The sequence below is a fragment of the Symphalangus syndactylus genome, chromosome 16 (assembly GCF_028878055.3).
Source record: "Symphalangus syndactylus isolate Jambi chromosome 16, NHGRI_mSymSyn1-v2.1_pri, whole genome shotgun sequence".
Taxonomy (NCBI): Eukaryota; Metazoa; Chordata; class Mammalia; order Primates; family Hylobatidae; genus Symphalangus; species Symphalangus syndactylus.
Genome location: NC_072438.2, coordinates 97,027,001 through 97,044,764, shown reverse-complemented (window position 1 = coordinate 97,044,764; position 17,764 = coordinate 97,027,001). Strand labels below are relative to the sequence as shown.

The 17,764-nt window shown below is 45.8% G+C and overlaps 1 protein-coding gene across 2 annotated transcripts in view; it reads left to right on the top strand.

Moving 5' to 3' along the window:
* Positions 1-17,764, top strand: part of ADAMTS16 (ADAM metallopeptidase with thrombospondin type 1 motif 16) — a 191,185-nt gene that overhangs the window by 111,917 nt on the left and 61,504 nt on the right. For both annotated transcript variants that reach the window (XM_063619592.1, XM_055246185.2), the window contains exon 18: positions 824-950. In XM_063619592.1, the coding sequence (XP_063475662.1) occupies positions 824-950 (127 nt within the window). The remainder of the gene's footprint in view (positions 1-823; positions 951-17,764) is intronic.

Genomic DNA, 17,764 nt, shown 5'->3' with positions numbered 1-17,764 from the left:
ATTCACATTGATGTACAACCATCACCACCATCATCTCCAGAACTTTTTCATCTTCTCAAACGGAAACTCTCTGTCCATTAGACATTAGCTCCCAATTCCCCCTCCTCCAAGACCCTGGCAACCATCATTCTACTTTCTATCTCAATGAATTGACTATTCCTGATACCTCACTTAAGTTAAAGTCCTTTGGGATAAATTTAATTAATTGAAATATTGAACAAATATAGGAATGTTCACAAAGTCTTAAATAGATAGAAGCTGAGAATCAAACAAACTTCCATCTCCATTGACTTCCTTCTATACAACACCTAAGTCATGATTGTTAAAGTTAGCCTTTCAGATTTAGCTCTGTGAATTCTCTGTTGACAAACTGCTTGTTATTTTGTTGTCTATGTTTCCTGCTGATTTATTACTGTTTCTTCTTGTCATCTCAAATGGAAATGCGGAACAGGTATATTTAATATTGGTGTTTCTGCTGAAAATCCACTGGTGTTCTCAACTATGGAAAGAGGAGAAAAAGAGCAGGTAAATTTCAGCAAACGTATGATGACATCAATCACAAAACAAATGTTGACTTTAAAGATGTTAAAATAAAAATATGGAGGGAAAATATATGCATCTTAGAATGAATGAAATTCACTAATTACAACTTATGAAGACAGATCAGAAAAGTGGAATATTAATAGTTGGCCAGTTGGTCATTAACACAAAGACATGCCAGTATGGCTAAGATTCTTTGAAAGAGATTTTATTAGCTCATCATCTGCCTTTTACTGTGGGGCATGCATGTGAGTCTTTATTCTACATTTCATCTTTCCTACAGGACAGATGACCGTGAGAGAGGGCTGCTACAGAGACCTGAAATTTCAAGTAAATACGTCCTTCTGTAATCCCAAGACCCGACCTGTCACGGGGCTGGTGCCTTGCAAAGTATCTGCCTGTCCTCCCAGGTAAGAAGCATCGTGTTCATCAAAGCAGGTTTCCCAGTTTGCAGACGTGCTCAGCGAGTCTTGTAGCTCCTGATTGCGAGAGAGAAGTGCTGATTGCCGTCATGTCACTCATAACAGTGGAGAAGCAAAGGGGAAAAGAGCTGCCTGGACAAGGGACCTAGAGAGTGTGTTTAGGTGGGAAGTGGTCTGGAAATTCTTGTGACTGTAAGTGGACATTCTTAGAATGGCGTCTTGTTTGTTGTATTTGTGCTTCAATTGGTTGCAGGCTGGCAGGAGTGATAACACGCTATGGTGATAATGATGCATTCTCTCTTAGCCTGCTGTCCTGTCCACTAGTGTGTGCTTTCCTTGCCGAATGAAACTTGCTGGAAGAACCCATCACAAGGCCTGCCAGTGGGGAAGGGACCCTGGATTCCTCAGTGCCTTGCAAACATACAAGTGTGAGGGCTGGAGCCACAGAAAGCCAGGGCTCTTGTCATCCGCTCTACCCTCACTGCTACTGCCCCTAAGAGTTCCTAAACCCAAGCTCGGGTTCTCTGAGGCAGGAGGTGGGGAAGGGCCCCTTGAGGCAGCCATGGTCCTGCTGCACCGTCAGGAGCCATCACGTCTGGGCAAGGCCTTCATCCCTCTAGTCTTCACTTTCTTCATCTTTACGTGGGACACGTCACAGAAGGTTGTGAAAACTGTTGCAGGATTTTTTTCAGGCTCTTTGCTGGACTCCCAGCAAGGGTGCCTCGTCTACTTGGCCTCCTGAACTCAGCCCCTTGTGGGAGGGAGCATGTGAGCAAGTGAGTACAGGATCCAGCTGGTCACTCTGAAGACACAGGAGCAAGCTCCGTGCAGAGCCCGCAGCCAGACCAGGAGTGTTGCCTGGAGAGGAACACAGTGGTACACAGGCAAGGGTGCCCGTGACCCCCAATCCCCAGAGGGGGTGTTAATGTGCTGATTAGCTCTTTTAGTTCCATCATCCACAGCCCAATGGACGAAGGTGTGTTAGCAGCTCAGTCAGCCCCTGACCCTGTAGTGTGGGGCAGCTGCCCTCCACCAGCCGGGGCAAAGGGCCAGCCTTTCTGGTACCCACACTCAGTGGGCCCTAAGCTCTTGTCCAGCATCCAAGAAGAATGAGGTCATGCTTGACCAATGAAGGATGGTAAGGGCGGAGAATTTTATCAAGCGATAAAAATAGCTCTCAGCAGAGAGGGTAGCTGGAGAGGGGATGAGAATGGCAGGCCGTCTTCTCCCAAAGTCAGCAGGTCTCCTCCCCCAAGTCAGGCCATCTCCCCTCTACCAGCTCAGCCTGGGGTCTTTAGAGGCACAGGATGGGGGCAGGCCAGGCCATATGTACTATTGGAAAGGGCAACATTCGATTGCTTAAAAGGCATTATTGAGAAAGAACCAATCAGAAGAGAGCAGGCAAACAGGAATGGAAGTTCTCACTCTGGTCTGTAGGTTTCAGCCTGTTTTTGGCTTGAAGTTGGGGTTTCACGGGGGACCTGCCCCTGTCTGCCTAGGATTTCTCTGCCTCCTGCCTCTATTAAAAACCACCTGAGATCACATATTTACAGAATGAAATTCTAACTCCAACTAGATCTTTCAAATAGCTCAAGGCACTCAAAGACTTAATACAAGATAATCTAATACATTTTGATGATAAAGATCCACAGTAGCTGGCAAATTGATCCCAAGTTTGCTGAACTATGCCTCAAAAGCATGAAGCTGGGTACTCTCCCCAAGACGATAAAATACAGGAAGGTGGAAGGCACCGTCTCTTTTTGGAGGTGTTATCCCTGGTCTCTCTCTCAGTAAAGAGAAGGAGGTCACTTACCAATATTTGAAGGGCCAGGACCCCTCTTGCAATCACAGTAAGGAGGACACCCCCTTGGGAAGATCTTGTCTTCCCAGCACACCTGCTCCTGATGTGATCGGGGACCTGTCACCTTATAAAGCCACCAGCCCTGCCTCAGCCACTTTTCCTGAACCACCACTTCCCACGATCTGCTATCGGGAGAGATGCAGTCAGAATTTACACAAGAAGTAAAGTGCTTAAGATGCAGCACACTGAGGCGTGGGACACCCTCTGGGGGACTCTTCACAGTGTCAGCCAGGGCCTGTGGAGTTGATGCACACACACGACGATGCTCCACAGCCCTCAGCTGTCCCTGAGCCAACCCTGTGGGCCACTTCAGGAGAGCTGGCTGCTGGCCTTTCCCACCCAGATAGGCCTCCTCAGCCTGTGCTGAGCTCCATGACAAGAGCACAGCCCACTCACCAGGGGCTCCCTCTGTGCCTGGAATGACACACCAAATACAGACACACCCACATCGTTTAGGAAATAAACCCCATGGCTGGCTGAGGCAGAATGTAGCATGGCACCATTGTCGGCAAAAGTGACCTTCCTGTCCGAAGGAAATGGAGGCCCCTTGCTGAGTTGTGTCAAAGACAAACAAAGCCAAACACTAGGTAAAGTGGTCAGGACAGATTTTAGTCAGTGATCCCTGCTGCAATAGGGGAAAGATTCTGGCCCAAAGTGAACTACCTTCGATCAGCCCAGCAAGGACTGGGCATTTTACAGGGAGACTAGAAGACGGGGGAGGGGCAGAACCAGGGAGAGTTGGGGAGGTGAAGAACTGCAAAAAGCATGAAGAAGGGTTGGTCCTTGTGAAATCTATCTCGGTTTGCCAACTGGCGATCATAGAAGTGAGGCTCCCACCTTCCCACAGAGACTGGGAGACAGGGGTCCTATCTTCAGGTGTCAGCCACAACAAACAGGAAATTCTTTGGGAAGCCTTGAGATTTCTCAGACAGGCACTTTAAGAGGGGCTGGGGTTATCTTAGGGATGTAGCCTTGAGCTGTTAGAAACCATGTTGGTGTTTGTTTATGACTTTATAAGCCAAGGTGAGGCCTTGTGGTGAAGCGGGCTCAGAGGAACCTGGCTAGAGTTTGGCCAAGGACAGAACATTGCCAACTACTGCACCAACTTGACCTCACACCCCCTGCTCCTCGGACAGTGGGGTCTGCTTGTGTTCCAGCTGGTGTTGACATCACTGTGACCTTGATTGCAGGTCCTTGCCTTGCCACGTGGAAGTCGGGAGCATCACTTCCTGTGCTGAATTCCTCTTTCCATGCTGTGTTTAGTCCAAGTTTGGTAAGGGAGAAGCATCTGTGGTTCCTCAAGGCACCTAGTTACCAGTGCTGTGATGTGGGGAAACCACTAAATTAGACTTAAAGAAGTGTGTGTGTGTATGTGTGTATGTGTGTGCATGTGTGACTTTCACATGCAGGAGGGACTAGAGTTACCTGTTCCATGTGGGAGTAAATCCGTCAGGATGCTAAATCTCAGGGTAATTGGAAATGTTGAGTGCTTGAATGCTGTTTCTCAAGCTAGTCATGTTAGTGGATCAAGCACACCCTTGCAGTCTAGTCGGCCCTGGTCTACTCTGTGAAGCCCATCTAGAGAGAATGCTAGAGAAAACTCACCCCAACACAAGAACAAGCTACCAATGTCTGGGCTCCTAATTGTGTGCTTTGAGGTATCACATAATTCAGATATGAAGTGATAGTTGGGACACCCCTGAAGAGGCCCCTTTGCATCTGCAAACCCCACAGGACCAGGCATAGAAAGCAGGAGAGCTGGTGACCCCAGGGCAGCAGAGAGAAGCAAAAGCAACAGCAGAGGGGAGCAACTACGTCCTTTGCCTAGGATGGGCCTCCGCCCTACCGCATGGGGAGAATGCTGGCAGCTGCTTCAGTTCTTTCTTGGAAAGAGCAGAAGAGTTCATTTAAATCATGGTTGCCCATTGTTGCAATCTGCTTGTTGGTTGGTTGTTTTCTTTCTTGCCTCCTCCCCCATACTGCCCAAAGGGACGTCCTACTTGACACTCACTGCAAGAGGAAACCTGGGAGTTTGGGGATGGCCCCAGTGGGAAGGGAGCTCTCCTCCTCCTGGGGCTACTCTTCCTGGTGTTACCCAGACTTCTTCTTCAACCAAACCTCAGGTAGAACATGCTCAACAGATTATGTGGCGCTCATTTACTGTCACTCTTAGTGGTTTGCTGTTTTTATATCATCTCACCCTGTTTTAAATCTGTCAAAACATCACTTTCCAAGCGAGACCATAATACAATTATTGAATTTCAGTAATGGAAATCTAAGCAGACTTATAATAATAATATAATAATATGCAAAATCGCCCTTACCACCAACCATTATCCAAGAATGACATCCTCACCTCTTGTATTCACTTAGATAAATCTTTGTTCCTGGTGCAGAATTTTCATACTAACTGTGGAAAAATCTCTTTGGAATTGAAACGGGAGGAGCTCCCTTTTCCCCCTCGCAAGGTGTGTGATGAGGGCGTGGCTCACTTCTTTGGTGGCCCACTGCTCAAACCTCTACAGGGAGCAGGCAGATGGGCAGGTTGTGGGGCTCCGACCCCACAGCAACGTCTGTGGGTGAATGTTTACAGCTCCTGAACTCCCAGTGGGCATGTGTTACAGTGTGCTCTTCTAATTTTGACATCCCTGGGCAGCTTGTATTAATCAGCTCAATTAGACCCTTTGCCTTATCCCAAGGACAGAGGGCTTTCTGTATCCTGGGTTATTATTGCCTTGATATGCTGGAAAAACTGAATCACACGTGGGCTTGGAGAATGAGTACCAGGTTTTATTGAGTGGAGGTAGCTCTCAGTGAGGTGAATGGGGAGCCAGAAAGGGGATGGAATGGGAAAGTGGTCTTTCCCCTGGAGTTGGGCTGCTCCGCGGCTGAGTTCTCCTCCGACCGTCCCAGACAAACTCTGGTTGATGGCCTGCCGGCATCTGCTGGTGCCTGTCAGCATGCCCCTCTGCTGATGTGTTTCTCTCGATGTCAAACCACAGGTGTGTTCTTCCACCAATATGTTTCGCTCGACCTCCAGCTGCTTGTCTATGTGCTGGCTAGCGTCTCAGGGTTTTTATAGGCACAGGATGGGAGCATGGTGGGCCAGGGTGGTCTTAGAAAATGCAGCATTTGGGCATGAAAACAGAAATGCCTGTCCTCACCTAGGTCCATGGGCACAGGCCCAAGGGTGGAGCCCTCATCAGGGACCCCGCCCTTCTCCTCCCAGCACTTCCCTGCCCCGCTCCCATATCAGAATCAGATCTTTGCTTTGTCCACTGACACATCCCAAGGGATGAGAATCGTGCCTGGCTCATGTGGGACCTCAATAGGTGTTCATAGGAGACGTGGATGAACCGTGGTCCCATGAGGCAAGGAAGAGACACTTCAGGCTTGCGATGTGGCCTTGGGGAAGTGGCTGCACCTCTTTATGCCTCAGTTTGCCCAGCTGTGAGATGACAAAAAGAAAATGTGTGCAGTCACATCCCAAGATTATAAGCTCTGTGACCCCACTCTCCCTTGGGGCTGTTCTGTAGAGAAGCTTGACAGATCCTGTCTGGATTGCCACCACTGAGAAATAGGCACTACTCAGACATCATAAAGCTTCTGGAATCAACTGTTCCTTAATACATCTAAACCTCATTTGTAAGTTCCCACATATCTCCCGTGTAAAGTATCTGTCTCACGTCAGCCTCCCTCAGGAGCTCCCCTGGGAAGACCCCAAAATAGGAGCATTTGCGGTATCCTTGACTCACCATAGCACTGCAGACGAGGGTCTCATCAGACACTCGATCACCACAGCTCCTGCGACTGCGACTACTACTGCTGTGGTCAGTTCGTCAACACTAAATCCACCCGTGGGATCCTTCCAACGCACCTACCTCTCTGTTCCTTGACTATCCACTCAAATGGTCTCCCCCGATTCAGTCTCTCTCTCCTGCCATCAACAATAACTGCCCAGAGGTATCCCTCAAGGTCCATTTCTCCTTCCCCTCTTTGTTAATAGAAGCCGCTGCCCCGTACGCTGCGTACACCCACCTGCACAGGGATCCCGACTGGACACTGTTTCTGTCCTCCCGGGCTGAGGTCTGGCCCATGGGATGTGAGCCTGTGTCCTCCATGCCGAGCCCTCAAGAGGCAGCTGCTCCTTCCTCTTTCTCTGCCCACCTCTGTGGCTGCAGGAGGGCCTGGCCTTAGTGAGCAGCTGCAGCCCCTCGGGCAGGGGTCACCTCCTAGGGGAGCGGAGGACCAAGACAGAGATAGCCGAGCCTGGTAAACTGGAGAAGGACTGTGCTCCCCCCGCCCCATGGCTGCCCACCAGCTCAGACTCGCGCAAAGGGAACCGCTCCCTCCCTTGTTAAGCCATGCCTGCTGGGTCTAGTTGGTGCAGCTCAGCCACATTCTGAGCTCATACACACCTCACCTGTGACATCTCAGTCCTGAACACCCCTCGCCAGACAGACCATGCCTCTTGTCATGCAGCTCCTATGCTTCAGGATCCACACTGAAGTTGTCCTTCTGTCTCACTGGGTGGCTTGTCTTCCCACCGCTCACTGCCCAGGACCCCAGAACCCCCACCCAGGCCAGAGTCCATGGCAGTGCTGGAACCCTCCCCTCACCAGCGCCTGAGCTGTCTTGCTTCACCCTACCTCCCCTATACTGTCCTGGTCACCCCAGCCTGAATACCCCCAATTCTTGACCCACTCTGCACATGGAGCTCAGCAGTAAATGCTACCCCCCAAATCCCATGTTCTCACTTTAAAAGTGTGGTCACCCAAGGATGGTACACAATCCTTACACCTGCCCCTGGGTCACTTGCTCCCCACCTCCCAGGACATTGGGTTCACATCATCTGCAATCTCCTCCGTCTCCCTGCCCCACACTCTCCACCTGGGACCTCAGACTAAAGAGAAGGAAGCAATGACCAGCCCTTCCTCTTGCCAGAATCTCCCTGTGCCTCCAACCCCCCTGCTCTGCCCTCCCTCCCATCACAAGGGCAGATGGTCCCCAGCTATTTTTCCATGTAAGGGGGGACCCATTTCGCCCTGTGGTTCCTGTTGTTTTTCTGGCTGGGCCTCCTCTGCCTCCACCTCTCTACGCTTGGTCTTTCTGGTATTGAGAGATTTGGAGCCGAAGACATCCCTGCATTCTGCTGTGTCCTATCTTCTACACTTGACTCTTTCAAACACGGTTTAATACACATATGCTCTCAAGAGCACTGTGTGCTGGAAGAAAAGGTGCAGTTCAGCAGCAGAGGGCCAGTCTAGGGGAAGCTGGAGCTGATGTATCCGACAGCAGGTGGAAACATGAGACTGAGGCTGCCCCAAATCCACTTCAGTCAACCCTGGAGCCCTCCACGATGGCACCCTTTGACATGTGCACCTCATATTTTGGAATGTTCATATTGCCCTCCGAAAGGGGAAACTTTGAGACAGTACGGAAGCCTCTCTGTGAACCCAATGCCATGCTTTCCTGTCTGGGAGAATCTTAAGGAGAACCAAGTGGATCTCCCCGTCCATTGCCCACAAATAGCCGGGGCCTGATCGCACGTGGGGCTTAGTAAATTTCTGTCTCACAGGAGAAACAAGATCTCCAGGCTCCCTTCCCACAACTCTCCTGCACTGGAATTCTTTCTATGGAGTGGCCTGGTTGGCAGGGGTTATGTCCATGGGCCAGAGTCAGACAAAGGCGCTGGGCGGCATTGCACCTTGTCAAAGGTGCAGCCGTGACACTGCCTGCCTCCCTGGGCTTGACCCTGCCTTCCCCACTTTGGGCATGATCCAGGTCTCCTGTCTCCTAGGATAAGGTGAGGATTCCACGAAGACACTCTCAGGTGTGATAAACACTCACTAAATCTTGGCTATGATTATTGTTGCTGTAAAAGGAGAAACAAATTCACAACAGCTATGTATTTAGTCTATAAAGCAAAACTATCCATGGCAAAAACACAGAATAATTGGACCTACATGGCATATATCAACCCTTGGGGATTGTTGTTTCATTGTATTATTTTAACAATTGAGTTGGGAACATAGATTTTAATTTAAAATGTTGCTTTACTTTTCTTCTGAAATGCAAAATATATTTCTATTATGTCCTGGATAGTAACAATTTTTTGTTCCTGATGAAATGGTCAGGAAACCCATGTTCTGTTTCTCTGAGGATGGTGTGCGTCTTTCTTACTGAATTCTGTCTCCCTGCGAGGCTTCCCTGGCCTCTAGGCTGCAGGTGCTCCGAGCTGTGTCCTCAGCAGCCTGGCAAAGCTGGAGCCGCAGCCCCGAGGGAATAAGCTGCGCTCTCCTTCCCCACAGTTTGTGTTGTGTCTGACACTAAGTGGGGCTCAGTGAGGTGTGATCTGGTGTTTTATGTTCAACTTAGAGGAGGGTCCCACAAGGATTGAGGGGTGGAACCTGTAAAACATCTTAATCCACAGCCTTCTCTGTTTTAACTTCAATGAAAACAGAAACCTGCTGTGCTGGCTGGAGCCCCAGCCTCCTCCTCGGCACCCAGAGGCCGTCCTGCAGCCTTGCAGGCTTCTGCAATTGCATTGCCAGATGGGATCCCCTAAGTCATAAATCTCTGCAGGGGGCAGGGTGTTGGGTGTCTAGAAGTCTTCTTGCTGGAGATTCTCTTAAAATGGCTGTGCAGCCTTGGCCCGCAGGAGTGTCCTGGAGAAGTAACAGGCATCAGCAATTCCCACCTGCTCCTCCTGGACGGGGGAGCTGCGCAGCCTCTGGCTCCCTCTCCTCCCGCTCCTCCCTCACACAGAGCCTCCTCCCTGCGTGGACACTGCCCAGACAAGCAGCCCACGGCCCTCCTGTGGCTGCCCCGTCTCCATCTGCATTCTAGCATGAGTCAGGCCTTTTTATCACTTGCTTTTGAAACATGGATGATAAATCACACAAATATTTATTCCCTTTATACTTCTCAGTTTATCTAAATGGAGTGGCTCTTCGGGTCATTCATCTTAACTCTCATTTTCTAAGCATTAACACTAATCACACACCTTTCTGGACAGGAGATTGAAGATACAAGAGGAAATGCTTTCCAGATGGTAAATGGAGACTTCCCCTCTGTTTTCAGGACTCTTCTAGGGATGCCAAGTAAGAGTCTAGATAATGCTGAGTAAGAGTCTGGATCACATATCATGATCAAATGCTTTGTTTTCTCTGTAGCCCCGTCTCCACTTGGTATTTGGATGGCTTGTTCTTCTTGCTTATACAAACCCATTAGTGGAATAATTCCTTTTACAACCAAGATACATGGGTCCATAGCTCTGCCTGCTGGTTGCACACTCTGGAAATGAGAGATAAGGCTCAGCTCAGCAGGGCGGCTTTGTTTCCACTGCTCTCCTGTAGAAACATTTGCAATGAAAAGGGGGGAGCAATTTCCTTTTCTGTTGTTTCTTATCTCTTTTCGATCTGAGGCTGTGAAAATACTAATCACCCAGTAAAGCACAGGTTACCAAGGGAATGAAAAGAAACCTGGTTGCTTAGGAGGTGTTTGCATAGGAGAGGGTTTTGCTCACAGGAATGCTGGAGAAGTGAACATCTCGGTTCATTTAATTATCTAAGTAGCTGAGCGTTCCCAAGCAGCAGGATGGGCTTCCTGGGAGTGAGACCTGCGCAGCCCCCAGGGCTCCCTGCTCAGAGGAGCCTCCTGTGTAGTTTTATTCTTGGCTGTTGCTGATGTGAAATTCCAAAGGATTTTTTTTTTTTTTTTTTGAGATGGAGTCTTGCTCTGTCACCCAGGCTGGAGTGCAGTGGCGCGATCTCGGCTCACTACAGGCTCCGCCTCTTGGGTTCACACCATTCTCCTGCCTCAGCCTCCCGAGTAGCTGGGACTACAGGCGCCTGCCACTACACCCGGCTAATTTTTTTTGTATTGTTAGTAGAGACGGGGTTTCACTGTGTTAGCCAGGATGGTCTCGATCTCCTGACCTCGTGATCCGCCTGCCTCGGCCTCCCAAAGTGCTGGGATTACAAGCGTGAGACACCGTGCCCGGCCTCAAAGGATTTTTAACAAGGGGCCTGGCACGTTTGTTTTGCACTGGGGCCCACGAATGGCACAGCCAGGGTAGCAGGCAGCCCCACTTCTGTGTCAACATGGCTTTCTGGAATATTTGGGGATTGTATTAGAATACTTAGTGTTTTAGCAAATCTACTATGCGTTCATTACTTGAGTTCAGGAAGCCGTTCTATACTGTTGTCATATCATGGATGTGAGCCTCAAAGGTCCACGGGCAGTGGTTCTCTGCTGTTACTTTCTTTGTGCTTCTGGAATGACAGCCAGTTTTACTCAACTTTGGAGTACTTGCAGGGGGAAGAAGTACCGTGAGGGGCCCTTCCAGAGTCATTAGAGCTTCGTTCTCTAGATCCCAAGGCTTCCCTGCTCTGCTGGGAGAGAGCCCAGTGGGGTGGACAAGGTACTATGTGTCTCACCCACAGAAGCCACCGTCCTGAGACCCACCTGATTGTCTTTGGGTACCTGTTTGCCCTCCACTATGCCCTTTGCAAAGACATCTAACCAATCTCAGTCTAATCAGGGAAACCAGAAGTGCTAAGGCCCCTCCAGAATGAGTGCTGGGCCTGGCACAGTGGCTAACGCCTGTAACCCCAGCATTTTGGGGCAAGTGGATGGCTTGAGCTCAGGAGTTCAAGACCGGCCTGCCTGGGCAACATGGCGAAACCTCAGCTCTACCAAAAATACAAAAAAATTAGTTGATGTGGTGGCACATGCCTGTGCTCTCAACTACTTGGGAGGGAGAGCTGGGAGGATCACTTGAGCCCAGGAGGCAGAGGTTGCACTGATGGCACCACTGCACTCCAGCCTGGGCCACAGAGTGAAAACCTGTCTCAATAAATAAATAAATAAAATAAAAGATAAACACTGTTAGGGAGCTGTTCAGCTACAGTGTGACGTCACCAGTTCAGGTAAGAATGCTGTGACTTGAAACTGTCTGATCACCTCAGTGTGCTGATTATGAGGTATAAAAGATGACACCTTACTGTATCTCCCCTGTGACTTCGCACCAAAACAATGAGCTTGAAATGTATTTAAGCAGGTACAGACATTGGCCTGCATACATCTCTAATGAAAGTCAAGTGATAACTATAGACAAACACAATAAACCGTAAACCAGACTAATTGGACTTATTTCACGAAACACTGAAAAGTAACATAGAAACCATTGCAGAAGCAGTGGGGATACAACATTAACTTTCTAAATTTGAATGTGTCATTGTACATCTAGAAGTGTGCCTTAAGTAGTCCTGTAAGGTATTTTGTACTTTGAGTTTTTATATTTTGTTCGCTTGATTTTCATTTTGTTGTATGTGTATGTATTTTGTTTTATTTACTTATTTATTTTTAAAGACTATTTTTTCCAGCAGTTTTAGCTTCATTTCATAGCAACATTAAGCAGAAAATAAAGCATTCCCATATATTTCCTAGGCCCACACTCGTCCACCCTTCCCCACCATCAACATTCCCCACCGGAGTGCTCCATTTGTTAAAATTTATGAACCCAGGTGGACACATCCCTATCGCCCAAGTCCATAGTTTACATGGGTGCTCATTCTTAGTGTCATACATGCTATGGGTCTGGACAAATGTATTCTGACATCAATCCACCATGGTAGTATAATAAAGAGGAGCTTCACTGCCCTGCAGATCCTCCGTGCTCTGCCTGTTCATCCTCCCTCCCCACCAACCCCTGGCAACCACTGACTTATTTACTGTCTCCACAGTGTTGCCTTTTCCAGAATGTCATATAGTTGGAATCATACAGCATGTAACCTCTTCAGACTGGCTTCTTTCACTTAGTCACATGCATGTAAGTTTCCTCCATGTCTTTTTGTAGCTCATTTTTTCTTAGCATTGGATAACATTTTATTGTCTGGATGCCCCAGGTTTATTTATCCAGTAACCTGCTTAAGGACATCTTGGTTGCTTTACTTTTAGTACATTTTTAGTATTTTATATGTGTGTGCGTGTGTATATATACATATATATATATGCCTACATACACACACAGATATATATATATACACACACATGTATGTATATCATCCATATAAGAAAGGGCAGAAAGATACCTTGTGAACTGAAGAATACTTCTGGTTTTCAGGAAACTTAGCTGGTTATTTAGGTTAAATCATTAAATTTTTCATAATATTTTCATTACTCTGTTTTCTGGGACTCAGTGTGTTTGGCTCTAAAATTCACTGAGATTTCCCACACTGAGCGTAACTGTCCCCTAATAATTAAAACCATGGCACATGCTGGCCGGGCGTGGTGGCTCACGCTTGTAATCCCAGCACTTTGGGAGGCCGAAGCGGGCGGATCACGAGGTCAGGAGATCGAGACCACAGTGAAACCCCGTCTCTACTAAAAATACAAAAAATTAGCCGGGCGTGGTAGTGGGCGCCTGTAGTCCCAGCTACTCAGAGAGGCTGAGGCAGGAGAATGGCGTGAACCCAGGAGGCGGAGCTTGCAGTGAGCCGAGATCGCGCCACTGCACTCCAGCCTGGGTGACAGAGCGAGACTCCGTCTCAAAAAAAAAAAAAAAAAAAAAAAACCATGGCACATGCTTCAAATATTTTGGAATGAGAATGCAAAACAAACTGGTGGATAGATAGAATAGATAGCTTGCATTACAAACCTATTTATATCTATGTCCATGCAATTACTGCAAATGTACTAATAAGTGCTTCCTGAAATATTTGCTGAAAACTGCAAGCTTCATTCCGAATCAAGGTTCTGGGGTTGGAGGGAAGAACACAATATATTGTTTTTAGATACAGTTAGGCACCATTGCTCTATTCTCTGACCCATCAATAATTTAGAATTGTGATTCTGTATTTCCAAATGTATGGAAGCTTCAGGGTACATTTTTTTCTGTTATTTAAAGTGTTCTTATATTGAAATCAAAGGAAGTTTTAAAGTTATCTTATTTTTGGCATTTTTGAGACTTCCTTTATGGCTTAGCAATGGGAGTTTGTTATAAATATTTCCCGTGAGAATCAAGGAATGTGTTCTGAATAGGGTTATTCATATGACAACTAGATCAAATTCCATAGTTATTTATTTAAATCTGTTATATTCTTATATTTGCCTACTTTCTCTGCTTCTGAGAGAAGTCTATTAAAATTTCACATTATGATTGGTTGTTTTTCCATTTTTTCTCTTAGTTTAACTTTACAATTGACTTTAAAATTCCACTTTGTATTGTTAGACAGTTATAGTTTCTGCATAAATTGTTCTTTTGTTATTAAGTAATGACCATCCTTATTTCTAATCTTGCTTTCCAGTTTATGATTTATATCGTCTGAAATTAACACTACGGCCACCAGCTCCATTTTTTTGACCTGGCCTACATTTCTTAATTCTTTTTATTATTAAATGTTTGTGTCATTAGGTTTACCTATGTCTTTAGTAAATAATATTCTGCTGGATTTTGATTTTATCAAGTGAAGAATCTATTTTTTTTTTTTTTTTTAGACAGCATCTTACTCTGTCACCCAGGCTGGAGTGCAGTGGCGCAATCTCAGCTCACTGCAACCTCCACCACCCGGGTTCAAGCAATTCTCCTGTCTCAGCCTCCCGAGTAGCTGGGATTACAGGCACGCACCACCATGCCCAGCTAATTTTTATATTTTTAGTAGAGACGGGGTTTGCCATGTTGGTCAGGCTGGTCTTGAACTCCTGACCTCAGGTGATCCACCCATCTCGGCCTCCCAAAGAGCTGGGATTACAGGCGTGAGCCACAGTGCCCAGCCAAACCTATCTTTTTTTAACATAAGCTGAATCTCTTCTTATGGAGTGTGGTTGTATTTGGATTTAGGTCCACCAATTTATTGTATGTCTTCTACTTACTATGTCTTCTTTTCTTCGTCTCATCATTTCATGTCTCTGCTCATTTCTAATGAATCTGTAGAATTGTCTTTATTGTCTTCCATTTCTACTACTGCTGAAAGTGATATATTCTTCTATAAGACCACCACTTTCTGATTTAAAATAGATAAGACAGACCCGAGTATAAATTACTGTAACTTGCTAAATATCCAGGATTACTCACACATGATTGTCTTAAAACTCTGAGAGATAAGTAATTTATACAAAGAGCTAAGTGAGCTGTGATGAGCCTAAACTGAAGATTAAATCTTTTTGCAGACCTATGATGCAGTGTTGCTAGATTTTCTGTGCACATTCTTCAAGAGGTGTTGGAAAGCAGCAGGCCAAGAGCCAGACGCTACGCAGCAGACACACTAGCATGGAAGGTCTCTGGGGAGGCTGGGCCAGCGAGCACGAGGGTAGGCATCCCTGACTCACACAGTGGGACTGCTTGCATTTGGAATGGGGTCAGCCAGGACTATTGAGCCTAGAAACAGGACCCAGCACAACTGGCCCCAGAAAGAGAACATCTCCCTCAGAGTATGACCACTGGCCTCATTTTTCTCTTTTTTCTTGCTAAAAACAAGAAACAAAACCAAATGAATGAAAACACAAAGAAAAAAAACTGCTTCATTAACCCTGTGTTTATTAAGAATAAATATGTTTTAGTGTCACGATTTCTTTCAAGATACTCACCTAGGCCTCGTTTTCGAGAGCATTGAAATCTGTTAAAGAAAACCTGGCGAAACGCTGCAGTCTTTTAAACCATGCTTTGATTCTGAAAATCGCAGATCCTAAATGTGTTGGACATGAAATTTATGAAGATGTCACTAATTTAGAATTTGTGACTCTCAATGAGAGTTGGATTGAAATCTCCCCTTATGCTGTCTCCCAGCATGAGGTTTGCTAATGTAATTTAAAAGAACAGTCAAATGCCAGTGGAAGGACAGATGCGTCAGCCACATCACAGAAGAAAACCAGGCTTCCTCCCCATTGACCAAGACAGCTTTTATCAGGGAGATTATATATACTACAGCATGTGTTCAGTTACTCAGCAGATACTTACTGAGCGACAGACAGCCCAGCACCTGCCACGGACTACATGGTTTGGAAGTGGCCCCTGAGCTATAAGGCCAACGTGCTAGAGAGGGGCAGTTGCTCACCAGGCTGACCAGTGAACGCACAGAATCATTTCAAGGTTTGAAATGATTGCAGTCATCAAAGGAAGACCACAGTCTTCTAGAATGCGTGGGTTTGTCTGGATCCAATGCAAGGCAAGAATCCATGCAAGAATTCGCCTCTCAGCTCCAGCCACCCACATTGTCCCAGAGTCTGATTTTACTTTTACACCAAATGAAATTTCAATAATTAGGACTTTTTCATTGTTTTGATGCATTTGTGATATATTTCCTTAATTTACAAAGACTTAACTGGGTGTGGTGACTCACACCTGTAATTCTAGCACTGTAGAAGGGTGAGGCCAGAGGATTGTTTGAGGATAGGAGTTTGAAACCAGCCTGGGCAACACAGTGAGACCCCAACTACACAAATAGTAATAATTTTAAAAATTAGCCAGGTGTGATAGCATGCACCTATAGTCCTAGCTACTCAGGAGGCTGAGGCAGGAGGATTGTTTGCACCTGGGAGGTCAAGGGTGTAGTGAACTTTGATCATGCCACTGTCCTCCAGCCTAAGTAACAGAACAAGACTCTGTCTTTAAAAAAAAAAAGACTAAGGAGAGGTAACAAGAAGAATCTGTTTAAACTGTTAAAATTGTTAAAATTCAACATTTAACCTAAATTTAGGTTTTTATTTCTTACATCTATTATTTCAGTGAACTTTTTGAAAATACTCTTCTTACAAGGGTTAGCCCTAAATTACATAAGCTCCAGGCCTCACAAAACCTCCAGGATCCACTCAGATAATAGTGCTTATGATGATGATAAAAGTTTTTTAAAACTTTTGTATTAAAACACATTTTAATTTAACACTTCATTTCTTATATCAAAATAAATCTCATTTTGATCAAAATCAAATTTAAAGTAATCAAAATGTTTGAAGAGAATATGAGTAAATATTTCATAATATTAGAGTATTAAAAACTTTCTAAATATATCATGTAAACAAGAATCTATTAAGGGAAACTTCATTACATAACACAAATATAATGTGTAACAGCAACAAATCAGTGTGTCTGGCAAGATGCTACAACAAAATCCCATGATTGCTACACAGAGCACGAAGGTTATGCACTGAGGACCAAACAGTTTATCTCCCAAACCAGGCCATAAATTTTGTATTTAAAACGTGTAGATGCGGAGACTGGGGAGTTGGCCCTTGGGGACTGTAGAGTGAGAAAAATACCAGGGACATGCTTAACCCACCACCCTATTGGGTGGTTTGTAGGCATTGAATTTGTAGGCAAATGAATCCATATGAAAGTGTATTTCACGGACTCTTATTTTTACCTTATTAATTTTTCGTGTGTTGTATGTGTGCATTAGGAAAATATGTAAATATAGACACGTGTGTGTGATAAAAGTGAATAATGTGTGTTTGAGTGTGTGTATACAAAATACAGAAAACGAAGGCCCTCATGATGAGTGTAATAACGTGACAAGTTATTGCATTACTATGATGAGTGTGATAATCCATTGGTTTGCTCAGAACAGTAGTGGTATATGCTCACCCGTTGCGCCTTTGTTGGCTAGCAGCCTCCGACCCTCTTGAGTGGCTGGTTTGGGAGATAAACTGTTTGGTTCTTGATGCATAACCTTCTCGCTCTGGGTAGCAATCATGGCAGTTCATTGTAGCATCTTGCCAGATACATTAATTTGTTGCTGTTACACATTATATTTGTGTTCTGTAATGGAGTTTCCCTTAACAGATTCTTGTTTACATGACACATTTAGAAAATTTTTAATACACTAATATTATGAAATATTTACTTGTATTCTCTCAAACATTTTGATTACTTTAAATTTGATTTTGATCAAAATGAGATTTATTTTGACATAAGGAATGAAGTGTAAGGTTCCCAGTTATT